The following is a 24941-nucleotide window of genomic DNA, read 5'->3' as shown; positions in this document are numbered from 1 at the left end:
AGTATGTTACTTCCTTTTTCGTGATTGATTTCCATCTAAAAATGTTAGTAAAACGCTCACATGTTTTTATTTATAGATGGATCGTCATCAGATTTTATAGAAAAGGAGTATTTATAGCCAGCTATGTTCGTGACACATAGACTTTTTCTCTCTGTAAACAATTATTTTCCCTTAATGGAAGCATCTAATTCCACCAAAAACTCCAGAGTGTTGCAGGTAAATTAATCGAATTTATTTCATAAATGTCTTGTGTCACAATGTATACATACTCAGTGAATATTTAATTCTATTAATATGTCTTTTTTATCAGCATGCAATATTGTGTTAAGCACAGCACCTGAAAACATCAGTATCTGAAAAACTAAACAGCTCATCACTGTTAAGTAAAATGACAGCGTAAATTATTCACAAAAAAGTAAGACTTGTATATACACTTAGGGTTTTCATTAACGTAGTCTGCAGCCTGAAAAAATAGTCAGGGTTATCTAAAAAAGCTTGCACAGAGGGAACTTACAGTGTTAATGCTTACTTAGTTATCTCAAAGACATTTTCCTTGTTCATTACATTTATCGATATCATACATGTTTTTGTTAACAAATACGACAGTAAGAGCATACATTTTTAGGATAGTATTAGGCTCATAGGCCACTCTAAACTACGTTATCATCTGAAGTTTGAACTTGCGCTAATTTTAGATCAGTTTTTTTCGTTATCCCCGCAGCATTCTTTCGAATGTGTGTAGTTCTGCTCGGTCTTAGGATCACTGCGTCCAGTGGCAAAATTTTCTGCAGGGGTGGATCTCTTCATCGGCCAAAAATCTCCGAAGCCGTTATGGAAAGTGTCACCGTGAAATCCCAAGGAATCCATCTCCGGTCTCCTCTTCATTGGCATCAGTTTGTCAACGCCAACGTCTCCGTCCATGTCCAAAGTGTTACTTTTTTTCTTCATCGGCCAGAACTCTCCGAAACCGTTGCTGAACATGTTACCATGGAATCCCGAGGATCCCATCTCGGGCCGCCTCTTTTGCAGATTTTCTTGTTGAGAGTACCCACTTGTTTTCCACAAATCAGCGAGTCCATTTGGGAGTGCATCTCGATTTATGACAGTCTCGCCTATTTGCGGACTTTTCTCGAAAAAGCTCCTTTGTTCTGCAGCGTCGTCAAGACCAGGGTCTCTCTCAGATTTCATCGAACCCATGCGGGAGCGAAGCATGTCAAGTACTGCATCTTCGTTCCCTCTCATATACGGCTTAACGGGAAAAGAAGCCGAGATGATTCTCTGCCAGTCGCCCTTGTTTTTCAGTAACTGCCTCCTAGCACCACCCGACAGTTGCTGCCCAAACAGGAGCTTCTCCTCCCTAAACCGAGCAGGCAGTTCGTCGGAAGCGAGCTCTTCGTTTATCCCAGATTTTTTTTCTACTTCCTCATCTGACCATATGTCTGAATATGGAATCGGTTCTGCAACTTCAGGGTCTCGCTTCACATGTCCTTTCTTCTTCATGGTCCAGAATTCACCGAAGCCGCTAGAAAATGTGTCTCCGTGAAAGCCGCTCGATCCCATTTCAGGCCGACGTTTTGAGTATTCCATTGCTTTGGTAGCAGATGGCATAGAGGGCAGGGCACCCACTTCTCTCTTGTAACGTCCATTCTTGCCAGAACTTTCAGAAACACTGACCATCATCGGACGCTCCACGCTCTCTGCGCTCCGGGACCTGTGGAAAAATAAAAATAAAAGCTTTAACATTTGAGCTCCAGGTCGGCTCACCGCACTACTACTTTAATTTTTTCACTGGACACTTTAATGGAAATCAGTTGTATGTATTATGTACAAGGAGAGCGCAATTAAACTCCTCGTTGATGTTGATGTAGACTATCTGATCAAAAGTAGGCTATCTGGACACCCCTGCGTAATATAGGATTGACTACTGGATGCCACGACTTGTGGACCCTGAAGTATAAAAAGCAGCGGAGAGTACTGTCTTGTTAGTAGAGAAGCAGTGACAGAAGAACTGATAGGTTATGAGAGCTCAGTGACATCGACACGAGAATCGCCGAATAATATTGCATCTTGCCGATATTTTGACTATCAGATTTGTAACTGTTTCGTGTGACTGGGTGTGATGAGCGCTTGCGAAGTATTTGTTTTATTACGTATGAGCATGATATAAAAGGAAGGTGAATGGTGAAACATAGCACGTAGTTTGTTCTTCTTGAAATGAACCAAGCTGTCTACCGAACTCTATTTTACATTTGACAGGCGGGTTACCATTAACGATATTCTAAGGTCCTTGGGCGCGACGGGAATTTTTGACGTCTGCCTTACCGATAGCGTCGTTTAGCGTGACATAAACTCGAAAGTTCTAACATTCCTCAAGGAAAATAATCTTGTTTTAAAGACTCAGCTGGTGATTAGAAAACACTGCTTTTGCGAAGCACAGATCGCCCTTTTCACTAAGGATATCTTGTAAATAACTCACCAAATGCTGGAGACCATAGATCAGGGGGAAGGTATGAAAGAAGAAGCTATTTGGCTGCATTTTTCACAGATCATAATTTAACTATCGCTAATACTCGTTTTAAAAATAATGAAAGAAGCTTGTGTATGTGGAAGAGACTTGGAGGCATTAGAAGGATTCGGATAGACTATATAAAGTTAAGACAGAGATTTCGAGAATGGATTTTAAAGCGCAAAACGTTTCCAGGAGCAGATACAGGCTCTGGCCATAATTTATCTGTTGTGAACTACAAATTAAATCTGAAGAAATAGCAAAAAGTTGGGACATTAAGGAGATGGGAGCTGGATAAGATGAAAGAAACGGAGTGTATGTTTTTGGGAGCTTCAAAGGGAGCATTAGACAACGACTGAATGAAAACGTGTAAGGAAAACAATAGAAGACAAATGGGTGGCCTTAAGAGATGAAAAAGTGACGGCAGCAGTGGGTCAAATAGGCAAAAACACAAAGCCCAGCAGAAATCCTTGGACACCACAAGAAGAAGATACATTAAACCTAATTGACAAAATGAGAAAAAAATAAGTGCAGCAAATGAAGCAGACAGGAGGAAATTCAGAAGTCTAAAAAATGAGATTGCCAGGAGATGCAAAATGGCAAAGCGGGAGTGAATAGACGAAAAATGCAAGGATGCAGAAGCATCCATACTAGAGAACAGAAAGACGCCACGTAACCGAAAATTAATGAGAATGTTGGAGAAAAGATAAGCAGCTATACGAAGAGTTCAGATGGCAAGCCAATACTACTCAAAGAAGCTAAAAGGTGGAAGGAATGTATAGATGGGCTATACAAGGGACAATAAACTTGATGGCAGTTTACAGAAAGCATAGAAGAAGTTGATGAATATGAATTTGATGTTATAATACTGAGAGAAGAATTTAACAGAGCACTGAAAGACGTAAGTAAAACAAGGCCAATGGATTAGACATGTCCTCATAATTATTGAGGTCCTCTGGAAAGACAGCTATGACACAACTATTCCACCTGGTGTACAAACTATAAATGTCGCGGGGAAGAAAGCCTTCAAGAAAAATAAAATTATTCCAATTAAAAAGAAGGCAGGTGCTGATAGGTGCGAATATTACCGAACTATCAGTTTAAAAGGCATGCTTCTAAAATACTGACATCACAGATGAATGGAAAAACTGGAAGAACCCAGTCTCGAGGAAAATCATTTTTGTTTCTGGAGAACTGTAGGAACACGCGTGCCAATACTGACGCTCTGACTTATCTTATAAGACAGATTAAAAGAAACAAATCTAAATTTATAGCACTTGTAGATTTAGGCTGCGGTCACAGTGGAACCGACTTCGGCTGTTTCCGACGACGACCGAGCGGCAGAGCGTTTCAAATCAGAGTGCCAGTAGCCTACTTGCATGGTCACAATGCAGCTGATCTCATGGTCCGACCGTGGAGATTTCGGACGACAATTGGTGAAATTAAAATGGGTTTGTGTTCTTCGGTAGAATCTGTCGGCGTTCTTACACGCAAAATACGAACTGTGAGAAATTTATAAATTTAGTTCAAGGAAGAAGGTGTTTGTGGAATCTTGAGGATGAAAAATATCATAATCGGAATATAGCTTGGACTCTGTAGACTGAAACTACATTTTTATTGGGATTACAAGTAGACAAAATCTTTCTCGGAAATTTTAGGTGGAAATGATAACCTGAAATAATACGAGGGTAATTCGGAAAGTAAGGAACGATCGGTTGCGAAATGGAAACCACAGTGAAAATCCGATGAAGTTTTGCACAGGTGTGTTGGGCAGTGTCTCCAGTATGCCCGTCGATCGCATTATGTCGTTCTTTTTAGTTCTGAGCACACAGGGAGCACATAAAGGTACCTAGAACGATAGTGTCTCCCGCCAAGTACGAGAGCCTGGTGAGAAATTTCGCCTGAAGCTATGCAGCCAACATTACATAACTGTCGTGCGTTTTCTTCTTCAAGACAATTCTCAGCCGCATTATGCAGGGGCAATGAAGATGCTCCAGCATCGTTTTCAGTTGGAAATGTTTGATTACCCACAAAACAGCCCGTAATTGTCTCCCTCTGAGTTTCATCTCTGCTGACATGAACCGCTGGCTATGAAGACAACATTTTGGTGCAGACAACGAGCTGTAGGTCAGCGTATAGAATTGGCGAAAAGCGCTGGCGGCTGTCTTCTATAACAAGGTTATTGGAAAGTTGGTACAACGACAAACGTCTAAGTCGGTTTGGCGACAATGGAGATAACTGGCTGGAAGTTGTAGCTAACTGTTGCAAAGTTTAGCTTTTCACTGTGGTTTTCATTTCGCGACCTATCGTTCCTTACCTTCCGAATAGCCCTCGTAACTTGTTGTAGTGAGAAGGGTGACCGTACCTCATGTTTAAAGTTACTATAATGGATATTTATTGGGTTGTGGTAAATGGGCATTAGCTTTCTACGAATTATTATCCTTCTAATGCCTCCAAGTCTCTTCCACACACACATCTCCTTAAGTCCCAACTTTTCGCTATTTCTTCAGACTTAATTTGTAGTTCATAACCGATAAATTATGACCAGAGCCTGTATCTGCTCCTGGAAACGTTTTGCGCTTTAAAATCCAATCTCGAAATCTCTGTCTTAACTTTATATAGTCTATCTGAATCCTTCTAATGCCTCCAAGTCTCTTCCACACACACAAGCTTTTATGCCAATGGGGTGGTGATTCTGTTACGTGAGATGGTTTGCAAACGTAGTGTCTGTTTTTACATTTTTCAGCGCTTTAGATGTCCACAGTATCTCATTCGAAAATTTTTCATCGTCCTTCAAGCGTACACTGAATGACAGTCATTTAAGGATAATTGATTTACGTCTGTTTTTCTGGTTTTATTTGAAAGAGTATATAGTGCTTGTAATCTTGCTTTTCAATGTCATCACGAGTCATCTCGAGTGCGTATGTATAATAGAACGTGTCTCCATCTCATATGTTTGTAGGCATGTATGATTATTCCAGTGACTGAGGAAAGAGTGTACAGTACCCGCCAAGTATAGCTCATGTACGTGCATTCGGCGTCGTCTCCAAGCATAAGAGGCATCGTGGTATACATCCCACCACAGGAGGTTCAAATCTAACCTGCTTCATACATAGAATAGATCGGCCGCGATGTGAACGAGCTGTTGGCAACTGCTAACGGGCGATCTATGACGACGGCGTCTGATGACCGTTGTAGGTGCCATGTGAACACAGCCTTAGAGAAAGATTTTGATAATGTTGACACTCTGAAATGTTGAAGGCAGTAGAGATAAAATACAGGGAAAGAAAGGTTACTTATACCTTATACAGAAACCAGACTGCAGTTATATGACTTGAAAGAGCAGATGCATATCTTGAAAACAGGCTGTAATATGAACAGCAACGGAAGTAAAACAAGAGTAATAAAATGTAGTCGAATTAAAGTGGGCGACGCCGAAGGAATTAGATTAGGAAATAAGACACTAAAAGTTATAGGTAACAATTTATGATGGCCGAAATAGAGAGGACACAAAATGCAAAATGGCTGTAGCACGAATAGCATTACTGAAAAAGATAGATTTGTTGTTGTAGTTGTCTTCAGTCTGAAGACAGGTTTGATGCAGCTCTCCATGCTACTGAATACTGTTCGAGCCTCTTCATCTCCGAATAACTAATACAAGCTACATCTATCCGAATCTGCTTACTGTGTTTGTCTCTTTGTCTCCCTCTACGACTTTTACCTCCCACACTTCCCTCGAATACTAAATTGGTGATCCATTGATGTCTCAGAAAGTCCTATCAACCGATCGCTTTTTTGGTCAATTTATGTCACAAATTCCTTGTCTCCTCAATTGTATTCAGGACTTCCTCATTAGTTACGTGATGTAGCCATCTAATCGTCAGCATTCTTCTGTGGCTCCACATTTCGAAAGCTTGAATTTTCTTTTCATCGAAACTGTTTATCGTCCATATTTCACTTCCATACATGGCTACACTCCAGACAAAAACTTTCAGAAAAGACTTCTTAACACTTAAATCGATATTCGACGTTATCAAATTTCTCTTCTTCAGAAATGCTTTTCTTGTCATTACCAGTATACATTTTATATCCTCTCTACTCCAGCTTTCATCACTTATTTTGCTGCCAAAATAGCAAAACTCATCTACTATTTTAAGTGTCTCGTTGCCCAATATAATTCCCTTACCACTACCTGATTTAATTCGACTGCATTCCATTATCCTTTTTTTGCTTTTGCTAATGTTCATCTTACATCCTTCTTTGAAGATACTGTCCGTTCCAACCAACTATTCTTCCAAGTCCTTTGCTGTCTCTGACAGAATTACGATGTCATCGACAAACCTCAAAGTTTCTATATCTTCTCCCTAATTTTAATTCCTACTCAAAATTTTTCTTTTATTTCTTTTACTGCTTGTTCAATGTGCATATTGAATAACAATGGGGGTAGGCTACAACCATGTCTCACTCCGTTTTCAACCACTGCCTTCCTTTCATGCTCCTCGACTCTTATAGCTGCCGTCTGGATTCTATACAAACTGTAAATAGCCTTTCGCTCCCTGTATTTTACCCCTACTCCCTCCAGAATTTCAAAGAGAGTATTCCAGTCAACAGTGTCAAAAGTCTCTCTAAGTCCACAAATGCTATAAATGTAAGTTTGCCTTTCCTTAACCTATCTTCTAAGGTAAGTCGTAGGGTCAGTTTTGCCTAGCGTGATCCTACATTTCTCCGGAATCCAAACTGATCTTCCCCGAGCTCTGCTTCTACCTATTTTTCCTATCTTCTGCAAAGAATTCGTGTTATAATTTTGCAACCATAACTTATTAAAGTTAATTTTTTTCACACCTGTCAACAACTGCTTTCTTTGGAATTGGAACCACTACATTCTTCTTAAAGTCTGAGAGTATTTAATTTGTTTCATACATCTTGTACACCAGATGGAATAGTTTTGGCACGGCTGGCTCTCCCAAAGCTATCAATAGTTCTGACGGAGTATTGTCTACTCCGAGGCTTGTTTCGACTTAGATCTTTCATAGCCTTGTCAAACTCTTCTCGCAGTATCATATCTCCCATCCCATCTTCATCCACGTCCACTTCCCTTTCTATAATATTGCTTTCAAGTTCATCTCCCTCTATATACTCCTTCCACTTTTCAGCTTTCCCTTCTCTGCTTAGGACTGGTTTACCTTCTGAGCTCTTAATATTCACACAGCTGCTTCTCTTTTCTCCAAGGGCGCCTTTAATTTTCCTGTAGGCGGTATCTACCTTACCCCAAGTGAAATATGCTTCTAAATCCTTGTATTTGTCACATTGCCATTCCTGCTTAGAAATTCTGCGCTTCCTATCATTCTCATTTTTTAAACGATTGTATTCCCTTTCGCCTGCTTCATTTACTGCATTTTTAATTTTCTCCTTCCATCATTTAAATTCAATATATCTTGTGTTATCCAAGAATTCTTTCTAGGTCTTGTCTTTTTACCTATTTGATCCTCTGCTGCCTTCACTATTTCATCTTTTAAAGCTACCCAATCGTCTTCTACTGTATTACTTTCCCATGTTCTGTTCAACCGTTGTACAATGCTCGCTTTGAAGCTCTCAACAACCTTTGGTTCTTTCAGCTTATCCAGGTCCCATCTCTTTAATTTCCTACCCTTTGCCGACTACCGGATTTTTAATCTACAGTTAATAACCAGTAAATTGTGGTCCGAGTCCACATTTGCCCCTGAAAATGTCTTACAACTCAAAATCTGGTTTCTAAATCTGTGTCTAACCGTTATATAATCGATCTGAAACCTTCCGGTGTCTCCAGGTCTCTTCTACGTATACAAACTTCTTTTATGATTCTTAAACCAAGTGTTAGGGATGGTTAAATTATGCTCTGTGCAAAATTCTACCACGCCACTTCCTCTTTCATTCCTTTCCCCAGTCCATATTCGCCTACAATTTTTCCTTCTCTTCCTTTTCCAACTACTGAATTCCAATCTGAAGAATTTCTTTTATCCCAGCATACATTTATTCAACTCTTCATCATCTGAGGAGGTAGTTGACATATTAACTTGTACTGCTATGGTAGGCGTGGTGGTGGTCTTCGTGTCTATGTTGGCTACCATAAGGCGTTCACTATGCTGTTCATAGTAGCTTACACGCATTCCTATTTTCTTGTTCATTTTTAAACTCACTCCTGGATTACCCCTATTTGACTTTGTATTTATGACCCTGTTTACATCTGCTCAGATGTTCTATTCCTCCTGCCACCGAACTTCACTAATTTCCACTATGCCTAACTTCAAACTACCACTTTCACTTTTTACATGCCGGTCGGTGTGGCCGAGCGGTTCTAGGCGATTCAGCCTGGAACCGCGCGACCGCTACGGTCGCAGGTTCGAATCCTGCCTCGGGCATGGATGTGTGTGATGTACTTAGGTTAGTTAGGTTTAAGTAGTTCTAGGCGACTGATGACCTCAGATGTTAAGTCCCATAGTGCTCAGAGCCATTTGAACCATTTTTTGAACTTTTTACATTTTCTAACCTCCGTGCCCGATTTAGGTAGCTAACATTTCACTCTCCGATCAGTAGAATACCAGCTTTGTCTCTCCTGATGACAACATCCTCCTGAGTAGTCTCCGCCCGGAGATCCGAGTGGGGTTATATTTCACCTCCGGAATATTTTACTCGAGAGGACGCCATCATCATTTAAACGTACAGTAGAGCTGCATGCCCTCAGGAAAAATTACGACTGTAGTTTCCGCTTACTTTCAGCCGTTCGCAGTACCAGCACAGCAAGGCCATTTTGGTTGATGTTATAAGGCTAAATCGGTCAATCATCCAGACTGTTGCCGCTGCAACTACTGAAAAGGCTGCTGTCCCTCATCGGGAACCACACGTTTGTTCGGCCTCTCAACAGATACCCCTCAGTTGTAGTCGTACTTACTTTACGGCTATCTGTATCGCTGAGTCATGCAGGACACCCCACCGATGGCAAGGTCCATGGTTCATGGGGGCGGGGGAGGGGAGGAAATGAATCTGTTAACATGTAATATTAATGTAAGTCCTAGAAAGTCTTTTCCGAATGTACTCATCTGGAGCGTAGCCTCTTACGGAAGTGTAACGTGGACAATAAGCAGTTCACGCAGGAAGAGAATAAAAGCTTTTGAAATGTGGTGCCACAGAAGAGTGCTGAAGATTAGATGGATAGATCTAGAAACTGATGAGGAGTATTGAATCGAATTGGGGAAAAAGGTAAATTGTGGTACAACTAGACTAAAAGAAGGGGTCGGTTGACGGGACACATCCTGAGGCATGAAGGGATCATTAAATTTGTTATGGAGTGGTGTGAAGTGTAAAAAGTGTAGGAAGAGTAAAAGGGATGAATATGGTAATCAGGTTGAAATGCAGATTACAGTAGTTATTCGGAGTTGAAGAGGACTGTTAGTGTAGACTAGAGTGGCGAGCTGTACCAAAATTGGTTCAAATGGCTCTGAGCACTATGGGATTTAACATCTGAGGTCATCAGTCCCTAGACTTACACACAACTTAAACTAACTTACGCTAAGAACAACACACACACCCATGCCCGAGGGAGGACTCGAACCTCCGGCGGGAGGGGCCGCGCAGTCAGTGACATGGCGCCTCTAACCGCACGGCCACTCCGCACGGCTGTGAAATGGAAAAGAAACTTGATGTAAAAGAGACGACGTGAATAGGAGACTTTAATTTGTTACCGAAAGAGGCATCACAGTGGCTAAGACACTCGACTCACATTCGGGAGGACGGCGAACCCCTTTTCACCATCCAAATATAAGTTGTACTTGTTTCCCTACACCATTTGAGGAAAATTCCGGAATCATTCCTTTGAAAAAGACCTCCTTCTCTAACCTCCCACAATGCGAGCCTTGTGCTTTGTTTCTAACGAACTCTTTGTCGAAGGGACGTTGACCTCTAATCTTCCTTTGTTAAATTTGTTGGGTGACTTCGTGGGAAAACCAGTGAATCTGTTATGGAAACATCATACAAAACCCTACAGTGATCAATTCTAGAGTGCTACGAGTGCATGCTAAAGAGCAATGCCTCCGAATTTTGTATGTGAAAATTCTTAAAGCTTTTTTTAAAATAAAGCAAACGTTATTAACATTCTACATCTTTATTCTTCATGTCTACATATTTGCACTCCTCTGCCGATAGAGGACTTCGGTTTGTAGCGTGTGACATGGCGGTATGTAATGTAAATTAAGTCGGTGCGTGAGAAAAAACGTGCTGTAATCGTGTTTCGAATTCGAAGAGTTCGTCCACACATGGAGCACTCTCTCCTTCAGCATGACAATGCCAGACCACACACGAACACTGTGACATCTGCAACAATCCGACGTCTGTCATTTATCATCCTACACACAGTCCCAGCTTGGCTCCATCAGATTTTCATCTGTTTCCAAAACTTAAACAACACCTTCGAGGACTTCGCTTGCCCGCTTGATAACTATCAAATTGTAGGTGAATTTGTGGCTCTGTCAACAGACTCAAACATTCTACAGTGACGATGTCAACAAACTGGGCTCTCATTGGGAGAAATGTGTTCACCTTTACGGTGACTATTTTGCGAAATAAATATGTTGACATGGAGAATACAGTTTTGAATAAAACTAAGCTTTAAGGGTTTTCACATAAAAAAATTAGGAGGCATTGCTTTTCAGCACGCTCTCGTATATCTTGATCTATTTCACTTCCCTGGATGTTTCCTTCTTGATGGGATCCACGGAACGCCATGAATGAATGAATGAGCGAATTAATCACCAGCAGCGTAGACCATCGAAAAGCACTTGCTCCCTAAAAGTCAACAACAGATAAGCAAACCTGTATTGCCGTCTACTGCCTCAATATTTACCATCCTTTAGCTTACTCCAATACAGAGATTGGGCATTTACTTCAAATTATTCCGGCAGTGTTATGAGACAACTGATTGAGGTTCTGGGAGAGAGGGAGGATTTTGCTTTGACCATGCGTTGGATCCGGCTTTGTGTTGATGAAAATAATAGAGGCATTAAATGAGCATCAACCACTTATCCGCCCCGTGATAGCTGTTGTCTCTAGAATATATTTGACTGTAATCATATCCGGTTTTAGCTGTCAACAGAGGGTGGTGTGCATGCTATGTGTATTTTATTTGTTCATTTTTACTTTTATCTGACAGGGCCCATTACTGCCCCTCCCAGTCTAGGTATAAATCGCGCGACAGAGGGAGTTCGTACCGCGAGAACGGTGGAGGGGGGGGGGGAGGGGGAGGGAGTTGCTTGGCAAAATATCTGGCTGCATTGCTGCAAGATCTTCTGTATGAAATGGAAATATGCCTGTGTGCCAAACGGCAGAAGTTACTGGCCTTTCTTCAGGAAGACTGAACAGATTCACTGTGCTAATCTTAGTGGAAGTCACTTTCGACGACTGAATGCTGGAATAGTAACAAGGAAAAGGCCTAATCGTGTTTCATGGCTTATATCCCTGTATCGAACGGCAACCATCGGAAGACTTCGATCATGTTCTGTAACGAAAACGTGACAGGCTTAGAGATAATAAAGAGGGTGTTTCCTATAGTGAAGCCTAGATTAGGACAATAATTCTGTTTACGTGAATAATGCAAATTTCATTACTTTGATCAATACAGTGAAAAACTTCAAGTATCACTTGAATATGTTATTGATAAGGCGACACACCACTGAAAATAATTACTCTTTAAACCGGTAATGGTTTACCTCTTCACTGTATGGAAAACGCCGAACTCTTGTCCAAAAATATCGTCATGGAAACCTCGGGCGTTGAAGCCGAGAGGGTCTCTCTTGAGACGTGCAGGTCCTTGGTACTGCGCAGCGCCAGCCACAGGCTCACCACCTGTCAAAAAAACAAAAACGCCATTTTAGACACCTTCTTCTGTCATCTGAATAAGCTGCAACATTAATATAAGCATTTTAATTAATTCTGTATCTAATTTACATAATAGTTTTAAACGCTACATCATAATACGCTGCATTAACACAAATCCCGTTAGCTGACAAGAGAAGATGGAAAATGAGAAAACCTTGCGCATTGCAGTGTCGTGATAGTGCTGTTACGGATTATTAAGACGATAAAGAAAGTGGAAAGGAAAAATTAGGAGCACATGGGTGGGCCGTTCAGTGGCTCCACAGCGTCATCATACTAAATGTCTGCATTCAACACACTGAATACGATCAATAGTGTCACATTTCCACACTCCACGAGAAACTATCAATAGATTTAACAGTTAACACAAGGTAAGGAGAACAATTGGGAGATCGGAAGCCAAATGCTGGCCACAATACGTCTTGTAACATCACTGTCGGCTGCGGAGTGGAGTGTTTACAAAATACTAAACGGTATATTCGCGTCATTAGATGTACAGACTTCAGGTTTACTTTTAGATGAAGGCTCAATTATTTTCTTATTCCATATCGAGTATACTGCTAGGAAACAAATACGGCATAATAAATACAAGTCTGCGTCTATCACCGTTACCAATAGATGGCTGCATCAAACACCATTGGTACAAACGAAAATAAGCTCGACTGAAATATACTGAAATGGAAAGGGCCTCAGACTGAACTGCGAACAAATTCGTAATTTTTCACCTCTGGTATGATGTAAAACACTACGACTTGTGTTAACCACCTTTCCGGAGAACACACGAGACATACACTTGCGTATCCTTGAATTTTCATTATTTAAGTTCTCTGGTCAATGTCCTTGCAGCCACAGCGTCACATTAACATAAGACTGGAAGGGAAAGTGATATGTGCCATAAGCCTTAGAACTATGTCATTTTTAGTTTATTGTTTTAGTGTATTAACTGTTTGCGTGCGTTTATTTATGAGCTATTAGTGAGAAATCAGTCTTGAATGGCCCTTGCAGCAGTGACAGCAGCAACTACCACCATCTGTTGATGTCGAGTAATTGCATCGATGAAATATTGTGCGAGTTACACATTACGATCCGGCGGCACACCCGTGAAGCGTATTTGCACAATATAGCTGTTTGTCCTTTACAGTCGATTATCAGATTGTCTCACGATCCTGAATGGACTTCATGTGAACCTTCACCCTGAAGGCGAGAATAGGGGAAGAGGACAACGATAATGATAAAAAGATCATCCAGCAAGAAATGACAGTGAATAAAGCAGATTGCAGGTAACTAAGCTAACGATTAAAATATGAAGAAGGTAAAAAAGTTTGGAATTCAGCATGTTAAAATACTCCTTAAAAGTATACTGTAATGAAGCGTACCCAAGAGTATGCGTTATGCTGGTCTAATTAGTCATTCAAGAAAATCAAAGTATAGTCTCTGTGAAAGATCATATATCCTAATTCAAAAAGTATAATTCGCGCAATGTATACGACTTTCCAAATTATGCAAACCTGCAAAAATGCATTACAGAATATTTAGGTTTACTGTCTGGAAACGGAAAACCATTTACAAAATTTTATTTCACAAAAATGAAATACCATTGCACACAGTGACTCAAATAATGATTATCAAACACCAATTATTTCTAAAATATTTAAGAGATTTTTGGTAGAGCCTGCTTCACGAGAAATCGCTTTTTTTTTAAATATTATCAAACTTAGCGCAAAAATTCTCACAGCTCTCAATATTGCCTCATACGTACTAAAAATCATAATTCTCGGAGGGTTCTTTGCTTCATTACGGGGTTCGAAGAAGTAAGTAAAACACTGTCGCTGTACAGGATGCTATGGAGCAGTGTTACGTTACTGTAAGATACCATATTTCTAAAATCACTAGCTGAGCACCTGGCATTGCCCAGATGTATATGTATCCCAATTCTGTTAGTCCATCTTCTCCTTCTTCCTCTCTTTGTCCGTCTGCCCTCTCCTTTACCACCCCTCTATCCATCTCCCTCTCCCCACTTCTCTTTGTCCACTTCCTCCACCCCCACCACACTCATTCTCCACCTAGTCTTGCCCACCTGTCCATTATGTACTGCCTCCCCTCTCAGACCATCTGCTCCTCCCCACCCTCTCTGTCCATCTGCTACACCCTCTGTCCGTCTCCTCCTCCCCCCCCCCTAAACTCATCTCCTCCTGACCCCTCTATCTCCTCCTCGCCTCTTCTCTCCCTCTCTCTCTCAGTGTATTTCCTTCCCCCTCTCTCTGTTCATCACATCCACTTCTCTTTCTCCGTCCATTCCCCCCCTCCCTCAACTCTTAGTCCATCTCCGTTTTCCCTATACCTGCGCTGATGTCCTTTCTCTTCTCTCTCTGTCCATTTCTTCCTCCACCGATTCCCTCTCCATGTTATCACCCCATGTCAAATTGGAGATGGCTGCTTCTTATCCCAACAGTATTTCTTTCCAGAAAGTAAGTATTATGTCTACCAAATTTGGTTTAAATAGATTCAGAGGTTTAAGAAGAGTTTCCTATCCCTGGATTTGCCATTAGGTGGCTTGCAGAGTATGATGTAGATGTAGATGCCTTCATACGGACATTTCACACATATCTCATACGTATTTGTACACGTATTTCACCTGTATTTCTAGCGAATTTCGTCCTGCATTTTCGTTTCCGCACAGCTCTAATCTAATCTAATCTCCTCGCGAACAGGCCATGAAGGCCCAACAGTACCGACCGGACGCCGTGTCATCCTCAGCCCATAGGCGTCACTGGAGGCAGATACGGAGGGGCATGTGGTCAGCTCACCGTTCTCCAGGCCGTATGTCAGTTTCCGAGACCGGAGTCGCTACTTCTCAGTCAAGTAGCTCCTCAGTTTGCCTCACAAAGGCTGAGTGCATCCCGCTTGCCAACAGCGCTCGGCAAACTAGATGGTCACCTATCCAAGTGCTAGCCCAGCCCGGCAGCGCTTAACTCCGGTGATCTGACGGGAACCGGCGTTACCACTGCGGCAAGGCCGTTGGCTCCATACATCTGAATGTTTATAAAATCATATCTCCTGGAGTATGAGTCGTACAAGGATTTATGTTTGTAGGTAAACTCAGCGGTATATACACTCCTGGAAATTGAAATAAGAACACCGTGAATTCATTGTCCCAGGAAGGGGAAACTTTATTGACACATTCCTGGGGTCAGATACATCACATGATCACACTGACAGAACCACAGGCACATAGACACAGGCAACAGAGCATGCACAATGTCGGCACTAGTACAGTGTATATCCACCTTTCGCAGCAATGCAGGCTGCTATTCTCCCATGGAGACGATCGTAGAGATGCTGGATGTAGTCCTGTGGAACGGCTTGCCATGCCATTTCCACCTGGCGTCTCAGTTGGACCAGCGTTCGTTCTGGACGTGCAGACCGCGTGAGACGACGCTTCATCCAGTCCCAAACATGCTCAATGGGGGACAGATCCGGAGATCTTGCTGGCCAGGGTAGTTGACTTACACCTTGTAGAGCACGTTGGGTGGCACGGGATACATGCGGACGTGCATTGTCCTGTTGGAACAGCAAGTTCCCTTGCCGGTCTAGGAATGGTAGAACGATGGGTTCGATGACGGTTTGGATGTACCGTGCACTATTCAGTGTCCCCTCGACGATCACCAGTGGTGTACGGCCAGTGTAGGAGATCGCTCCCCACACCATGATGCCGGGTGTTGGCCCTGTGTGCCTCGGTCGTATGCAGTCCTGATTGTGGCGCTCACCTGCACGGCGCCAAACACGCATACGACCATCATTGGCACCAAGGCAGAAGCGACTCTCATCGCTGAAGACGACACGTCTCCATTCGTCCCTCCATTCACGCCTGTCGCGACACCACTGGAGGCGGGCTGCACGATGTTGGGGCGTGAGCGGAAGACGGCCTAACGGTGTGCGGGGCCGTAGCCCAGCTTCATGGAGACGGTTGCGAATGGTCCTCGCCGATACCCCAGGAGCAACAGTGTCCCTAATTTGCTGGGAAGTGGCGGTGCGGTCCCCTACGGCACTGCGTAGGATCCTACGGTCTTGGCGTGCATCCGTGCGTCGCTGCGGTCCGGTCCCAGGTCGACGGGCACGTGCACCTTCCGCCGACCACTGGCGACAACATCGATGTACTGTGGAGACCTCACGCCCCACGTGTTGAGCAATTCGGCGGTACGTCCACCCGGCCTCCCGCATGCCCACTATACGCCCTCGCTCAAAGTCCGTCAACTGCACATACGGTTCACGTCCACGCTGTCGCGGCATGCTACCAGTGTTAAAGACTGCGATGGAGCTCCGTATGCCACGGCAAACTGGCTGACACTGACGGCGGCGGTGCACAAATGCTGCGCAGCTAGCGCCATTCGACGGCCAACACCGCGGTTCCTGGTGTGTCCGCTGTGCCGTGCGTGTGATCATTGCTTGTACAGCCCTCTCGCAGTGTCCGGAGCAAGTATGGTGGGTCTGACACACCGGTGTCAATGTGTTCTTTTTTCCATTTCCAGGAGTGTATGAGTGCTGTAAGCGAAATGAGTGACCAATAAAATTATTAGTAGAAGGAGTAAAAAATTAAAACGACATGCTTGATGCGGATGTTTTACTACACGAACAGCGAAAATGTAGTAAGCGGTAAACTTTTCCACTTTCATCATTTTGTGGGGGTTGCCAGCGAGAAAATGTTTCCTAAAGGTTTGAAATTATGTGTTAAGTTTGTTGCAAGTCACTAATTCCTCTCATTCTCAAGTATTGATGAATAAAGCTTTTGTATTCACTTATCGTTAGCAACTTATTTTTCACCTCTACCCCCATCCATTTGATAGATGGATGGTTCTTACCCTCATATCGATTCTTTCCGGACAGTTTGATTGAAATAGATCCAGTGATTCAGGATGAGATGTGGAACAAACACACATATATTTTATCATATACAGGGTGAGTCACCTAACATTACCGCTGGATATATTTCGTAAACCACATCAAATACTGACGAACCGATTCCACAGACCGAACGTGAGGAGAGGGGCTAGTGTAATTGTTTAATACAATCCATACAAAAATGCACGGAAGTATGTTTTTTAACACAAACCTACGTTTTTTTTAAATAGAACCCCGTTAGTTTTGTTAGCACATCTGAACATATAAATAAATATGACGCACATGTACATTACCATGAGGGGTGAGGTACACGTACACACGTGGTTTCCGTTTTCAATTACGGAGTGGAATAGAGTGTGTCCCGACATGTCAGGCTAATAGATGTTCAATGTGGTGGCCATCATTTGCTTCACACAATTGCAATCTCTGGCGTAATGAATGTCGTACACGCCGCAGTACATCTGGTGTAATGTCGCCGCAGGCTGCCACAATACGTTGTCTCATATCCTCTGGGATTGTAGGCACATCACGGTACACATTCTCCTTTAACGTACCCCAAAGAAAGAAGTCCAGAGGTGTAAGATCAGGAGAACGGGCTGGGCAATTTATGCGTCCTCCACGTACTATGAAACGCCCATCGAACTTCCTGTCAAGGGTCAGCCTAGTGTTAATTGCGGAATGTGCAGATGCACCATCATGCTGATACCACATACGTCGACGAAAAAGACCAATAAAAAGGTGTTAGCATGTGGACGTAATGTGCTGTTCCAGTCTCTTCGGTAACTAAGGACCATCACCGTTCCCTTTGGATCCCTACGTAATTCGGTGCTCTCCGATACACACGATCGAACAGCGGAGGAGTGGTACTCAAGCGTCAACTTTAGGTTACAATATCTCCGGATGTAATTAACATTTTACAATGCAACAAACGGCACTGATTACGTATTTGTTTATATGTTCATATGTGCTAACAAAACTAACGTGGTTCCATTTTAAAAAAAACGTAGGTTTGTGTTAAAAAACATACTTCCGTGCATTTTTGTATGGATTGTATTAAACAATTACACTAGCCCCTCTCCTCACGTTCGGTCTGTGGAATCGGTTCGCCAGTATTTGATGTGGTTTACGAAATATATCCAGCGGTAACGTTAGGTGACTCACCCTGTATATAGATTTATACACTAATACTTATATGATACAAACTTTTAGCTGATTATTCCTCAAGAGTGAGTTAAATTGACGTTCTTTGTTGTAGTCCTAACCCAAGTGAAAATGTAACGTTTTCCCATTCTGACGTCTTCTCATTCTTCATGGAATTTCTTAACAACACTCTATATGAAGAAATCGCTATTGGACACGCTTTTCCAAATTACTTTAATGTAAATTATTCGCACTCCTTGAATATTTCTTGGTTTACTTTACTTTTGTGCTAGAGATATGAAATGTTAGTAGTTATGATTTTAGTCAGCTCATTGGCCATTTCAACTGGACCCCACTTCGGCGAATTGCGTGTCCGTAGCTTACACCAGTAACCCTACAGAACCAGTCGTCGTTTTTGGTGAATCTTCTCGACATTGAGAAGTGAAGAATAGGTGAAAGGCGAACTAAAGAACCGAGCGTCCGAGCCGGATTCGGCCCGCGACCTTGCGGTTTCCAGACACACGCTTTACCAGTCCGGACTGCTGGAGTCGATACATCGTTGGTAAATATTTGACGCTCCGTAGCGACCGCCACACTTCGAATAATGCTGGTGGCAGAAATTTTACCCCAACATTTTGAGACGACGGATGAAGGCGCACAGTTGTTTATCACCAGATTACGTCAAATTTCTGGTCAGATGTCAAACCTTGTGCTGTGTCTAATGGTGTGAGGCTATAGTAGTTTGACAACATAGTACGAAAATCCCGCTAATATTATATCGAGTCAGCACTGCCGTTCTGCACACCACACATAGTCGGTTCAGATAAATACTGAACGGTAGTCTTTTATATTATACTCTGTTCTTCGTAAAGAACCAGTTCCAATTTCGTAACACATGCCAGAGGATTATAGTGGACCCTTACTTTTTTCCAGTAAGTTGCATTGTAGAGATCATGGAAAATGTGTTCATTCACTCTAACGCTGATTAAACGAACCTTTCCCGTTCAAAATGATCATAAACAACATTTTGGATGATATAATTTCCTTCTGAGGATATCCGTCTGGATAGCCGAGCGCGTTAACGCACCTTTTCCGGGATTCAGCGAGACGAACTCGCCCTGGACTGAATCCGCCTCTTGGATTTCGACGTAAATTCACTTACGACGAGTCTGTAAGTGGTTTTTAAGCGGCTTCCCACAGCCAACGAGGTAATTGCCTTAGCAAAAGACCTGGCAGAAAACCCGAGAAAATTTCTGGTCGTACGTAAAATTGCTAAGTGATTCTAAGGCTTCCATCCCAGTCATTTTTTGACCAGTCTGGTGTGGCAGTTGAAGATAGCAAAACGAAAGCCGAAGTTTTAAATTTCACGTTCAAGAAATCATTCACGTAGGAGAACCGTAAAAACATACTGTCATTTGACCATCGAACAGTATTGTATACTCCCGTATTGACTACATAGTATTAAGCATCTCTGGCGTACAGAAACAACTGAAAGAGTTGAAACAAAAATAAGTCACCAAGTCCGGATGGAATCCAAATTCGGTTTTTGAAAGAGCTCTCTACGGCATTGGCCCCTTTTTTAGCTCTCATTTATTGTGAATCTCTCTCTCAACTCCAAGTCCAAAGCGACTGGAAAAAAGCGCAGGTGACTCCTCCGTCTAAGAAGAATGGACCCGTAAAATTGCAGGCCAATATCCCGATTTCCTGGACATATTCTCAGTTCGAATGAAATAAAGTTTCTTGAGACCGAGAAGCTAATGTCCACGAATCAGCACGGTTTTAGAAAGCATCGCTCGTGTGAAACTCAGCTTGCCCTTTTCTCACATGATATATTGCGAACTATGGAGGAAGGGCAACAGGCAGATACCATATTTCTAAATTTCTGGAAAGCATTTAACACGGCGGCCCACTGCAGGCTGTTAAAGAAGGTAAGAGCGTATGGAACAGGTTTACAGATATGTGAGTGGCTCGAAGACTTCTTAAGTTATAGAACCCAGCATGTTTTCTTCGACGGCGAGTCTTCATCAGAGACAAGGGTATCGTCAGGAGTGCTTCAGGGAAGTGTGATAAGTCCACTATTATTCTCTACATGCATAAATAATTTGGCGGACAGCGTAGGCAGTAATCTTCGGTTTGCCGCTAAGGATTAGACGAGCGGTCTAGGGCGCTGCAGTCATGAACTGTGCCGTTAGTCCCGGCGGAGATTCGAGTCTTCCCTCCGGCATAGGTGTGTGTGTTTGTCCTTGGGATAAATGAGGTTAAGTAGTGTGGAAGCTTAGGGACTGATGACCTTAGCAGTTAAGTCCCATAAGATTTCACACACATTTTGAATCTTCGGTTGTTTGCTAATGATGCTGTGGTGTACGGTAAGGTGTCGACATAAGAGTGACTGTGGAAGTGTACAAGATGATTCAGATAAAATTTCTAGTCGGTGTGAGGACTAACAGCTAGCTTTAAATGTAGAAAAATATAATTTAATGCAGATAAGTAAGAAAAACAAACCCCTTAATGTTCAGATACAGCATCAGTATTGTCCTACCTGACACAGTCACGTCGTTTAAATATTTGGGCGTAACGCTGAAAACTCATACGAAATGGAACGAGCATGTGAGGGTTGTGGTAGGAAAGGCGAATGGTCCACTTCGGTTTACTGGGACAATTTTAGGAAAGAGTGGTTCACTTGGAAAGGAGACAGCATGTAGGACGCTAGTGCCACCCATTCTTGAGTACTGTTTGAGTGTTTGGGATCCGTACCAGAACGGATTAAAGGAAGACATCGAAGAAATTAAGAGGTGGGTTGCTAGATTTGTTACTGGTAGGTTCGAACAATACGCAAGTGTTACGGAGACGCTTCGAGAACTCAAAGGGAAGGTGACGTCCTTTTCGAGGAACACTATTGAGAAAATTTAGAGAACCGGCATTTGAAGCTGACTGTAGAACGATTCCGTTGCCTCCACCGTACGTTGAGCGTAATGACCACGAAGATAAGGTACGAGAAATTAGGGCTCATACTGAGTCATATAGGCAGTCGTTTTTCCCTAAATCTATTTGCGTGAGGAATAGGAAAGAAAGTGTCTAGTACTGGTACGGGGTACCCTCCGCCAAGCACCGTAAGGTGGACTGCGGAGTATCGATGTAGATGTAAATGTAGAAATACCGAACTGGTACCCACTTCCCGCATCAGATACACGCCACGCAAAAATTTCGTAAACATACAGACACGCAGTCAGAGGGAGCACAGATTTCGTCCCGGGGAGAGTGATAGCTTCAGAAGGGCATCCGGCCACCCACTGCCATTAACATTGTCACAACCCACATAACAATGCCGAGCCCGAGGAGAAACGAGAACGGGCAAGGAAGAAGAAGACTCTGCTGCTGGGAAAAATAACATCCTCCTAAATGGCACTTTTAAAACACTTCCGAAGTCCCTGTGAGCTACCTTCCCTTTCAATGAGACTATAGGATGACCTGAAAGCTACAATATGATCTAAGCCATTAAAGAACCTCTGGAAAGATTCAACGTTGTCAGAAGAGAGTTTTGATTGCATGCTTCCGTCTTTGTGATAAAAAAAAATGGTTCAAATGGCTCTGAGCACTATGGGACTTAACATCTATGGTCATCAGTCCCCTAGAACTTAGAACTACTTAAACCTAATTAACCTAAGGACATCACACAACACCCAGTCATCACGAGGCAGAGAAAATCCCTGACCCCGCCGGCAATCGAACCCGGGAACCCGGGCGTGGGAAGCGAGAACGCTACAGCACGACCTTTGTGATCCACAGGTAATCACATATAGTAGTGCGGAACAGTGTAAAAGTTTTGTTTTCGTGTTACATAACATATTTCTACTGGCCAGTAGTCGAGAGCTTTTACGTTTTGCATCACTAAAACCTCATATTTACTCTTATACGGTTGACAAGAGCTTTTAAAGAAGCGCTCTATAATGAATATTGTTTTTATGAATTCCCCATCGCACCGGCACACCATAATCTAGAAGCGCATTACGCATAGAACGTAATACTGGAAACTGGCATTCAGTCTGATGATCAGGAACCATATTCCTCCACATCTCATCTCCTAGCTGTCCAAATAGTGGTGATAAAAAACTCTTTCCATCCTCAATATTCGAAATGACGAAGTGCAGTATCGTAAGCTTTAGAACATGGCACTCTGCAGTGCTAGGTAGGTCATATCGTTACCTTTCATGGGTGGTGTACATACAAGAAGTTTGTCCAACTTTTGAACAGCGCTTTTACATATAGGGGTTGGATAAAAATATGGAAACATCGTGAGAAATGCTTGCTTGAACATTAATGCATATGCTAGCCAAGCCCATACATAGTGCTGTTGTATTTGACCACGAACGGCACCTGTACAATGTCCTCAATATGTTGGAAGCATCAGTCGTGGCCAGAACAATGTTCTATGTAGTTGTGTGTGCATTACGTCGTAGTAAAGTGAATTCGAACGTGCGAAAATTGTTGGTGCTTGTATGGTGAGTGCTTCCGTAAACAAGGGAGACAAAATGTTTGGGGTTTCAAGAGGCACCGTATCGAAGATTTATACATCCGCAAAGTCACAACGCTGACAGAAGTGTGTGTTGATTGTTCGTGACAGAGATCATTTAAGAGGATTTCGACCAAAAATAAGAGGACGACAGCTATAAAAGTCACCTCAGTGTCGCACTCTCGAATCCTGTCAGCACCAAAGAACGTGAAGGGAGCTCCGAAGCGGGAAATTGCAGGACGAAGTGGAATTCCAAAACCATTCATCAGTGATGAAAACGCTAATAGCAGGAAAACGTGGCCCCAAAGCCACGAAACGTGGACTGTGGTGCAATGGAAGAAAGTCATTTGGTCGGATGAGTCTTGTTCCACACTGATTCCAAATTCTGGCCGAGTTTACGCCCCAAACGTAAAACACGGCAGTGGTTCGTTGCTCAGCTAGATCGTGGTATTCCATGAGCCCCTTAGTTATTGTGCAAGGTCGCATTGTCAAGGATTTTGTGACCATTTTGTTTTTTCATTTCCACCTCATCGCACAATGTTTCTTCGCCAATGATGATGCTGTGTTCCAAGACGACTGGATCCCTTTTCACACAGCTCCAGGACTGCTTTTGTGAGCACGAGAATGAATTGTCGCTTATCCTCTGGCCACTATAGTCAGTAGGTCTCAGTATTATTGAGCGTTTGTGGTCTGCTTAGGAGAGAATAATGCGTGATTGCTTCTACCTCCATCATCGTTAGCTGAACTGGCCACTATTTTGCGGGAAGAATGGTATAAGATTCCCTTGGAAACTATACAGGACCTGTATTTACCCTTCCCGAGACTACTGGAAGCTGTTTTGTATGCCAATGGTTTTCCCATACCGTATGAATTGTGTTTTTGGTGTTTCCATGTTTATGTCCACCGCCTGTATCCGCAACAAATGTTAGTTGACATCGGTGACACTAGACGTACCTGTAGCATGGAGTGTGGCGGCGACGCCAGCAGCGACCAGCAGCACGGCGACGCCCAACTTCATCGCAATCTGCAACACGACGTTCCATTGTTAGTAACTCCACACAGCAGGGCAGCCCTACAGATAACATTATGCCTTGTAAAAACTTCATTGCTAGTTACTGTAGTCTCCAGGGAGAATCCCAGTTAAGGTAGCACGGTGTGCTGAGAATTCTTAGTGCTTTAGATAAATGCTAAGAGTAATTCTCCTGATTCAGGATCACCATTACAGGTACGCGTTCAATACATACATATATGACGTTAATTGTACAGAGAGTCAGAATCGGATTTAACTATCCTTGACTTTTTCCTTTGGAGGGAATGTCGAGGGCGTGGTGTACTTTACTCCACACCAAAGCTGACCTGACTGCACGAATCGCTCTTTCTATCGACGCGAAACAGAATTCTGTCATGCTCGAAAGAGTTGCACGATCATTGTTGTCAAGCTACCAATCATGTAAAGTCGTTGTTATATATTCTCACAGCCTTACGAACTTGTCACGCTCTTAACTCAAAGGAGGAAAAAAATAGTCTCTCAGATTTCATCAGTGAGATCCGCAGACACCCTCAATAAAGATGTACAAAGATATCGAAATGATGGGAACGACCTAGCGAGTTGGCTTGGAGGGAGTACTGGTGATGTACCTCTCTTTTTTTATTTATTTTTAATTTTTCTGCTCCTACTTTACCTCTGACTACTTTACAAGATTAGGACTTTGAATCATTAGCTCGGAGTTAATATGTCTAGGGGGCCGAAAGAGTAGTTACTCGCATTTAACTTGTTCTGACCTCATTTCTCAAGGAATTTGTCTGTATGTGGGAAGAGCTGGTCAGAAGTTCCTCGTAGTGGACAGGAAATTCTCTCAAGTGGTAACAAAGCTAAATGTTCGTTTGTTTATTGAAAAAACATCTATCTAACAATTTAAATACTATTGTACTTGAATTGTCCAAAGCTCCCATGTGATCTTGATGGTTACTGACTGCCACTAT

General features: G+C 42.7%; 1 protein-coding gene and 1 pseudogene across 1 annotated transcript in view; both read right to left on the bottom strand.

The window, feature by feature from the left end:
- Positions 1–208: 208 nt before the first annotated feature.
- The window catches only part of LOC126249593 (uncharacterized), a 156573-nt gene continuing 131840 nt past the window's right edge, over positions 209–24941 (bottom strand). The window contains exons 2-4 of the mRNA XM_049951257.1: positions 23913–23982; positions 12244–12379; positions 209–1711 (exon numbers count right to left, since the gene is read on the bottom strand). Coding sequence (XP_049807214.1) covers positions 697–1711; positions 12244–12379; positions 23913–23976 — 1215 coding nt within the window. The 5' untranslated portion in view covers positions 23977–23982 and the 3' untranslated portion in view covers positions 209–696. The remainder of the gene's footprint in view (positions 1712–12243; positions 12380–23912; positions 23983–24941) is intronic.
- Positions 15315–15432, bottom strand: LOC126250335 (5S ribosomal RNA; annotated as a pseudogene).

This window comes from Schistocerca nitens, chromosome 3, assembly GCF_023898315.1.
Source record: "Schistocerca nitens isolate TAMUIC-IGC-003100 chromosome 3, iqSchNite1.1, whole genome shotgun sequence".
Lineage (NCBI taxonomy): Eukaryota > Metazoa > Arthropoda > Insecta > Orthoptera > Acrididae > Schistocerca > Schistocerca nitens.
This window is presented reverse-complemented; position numbering and strand designations above follow the sequence as displayed.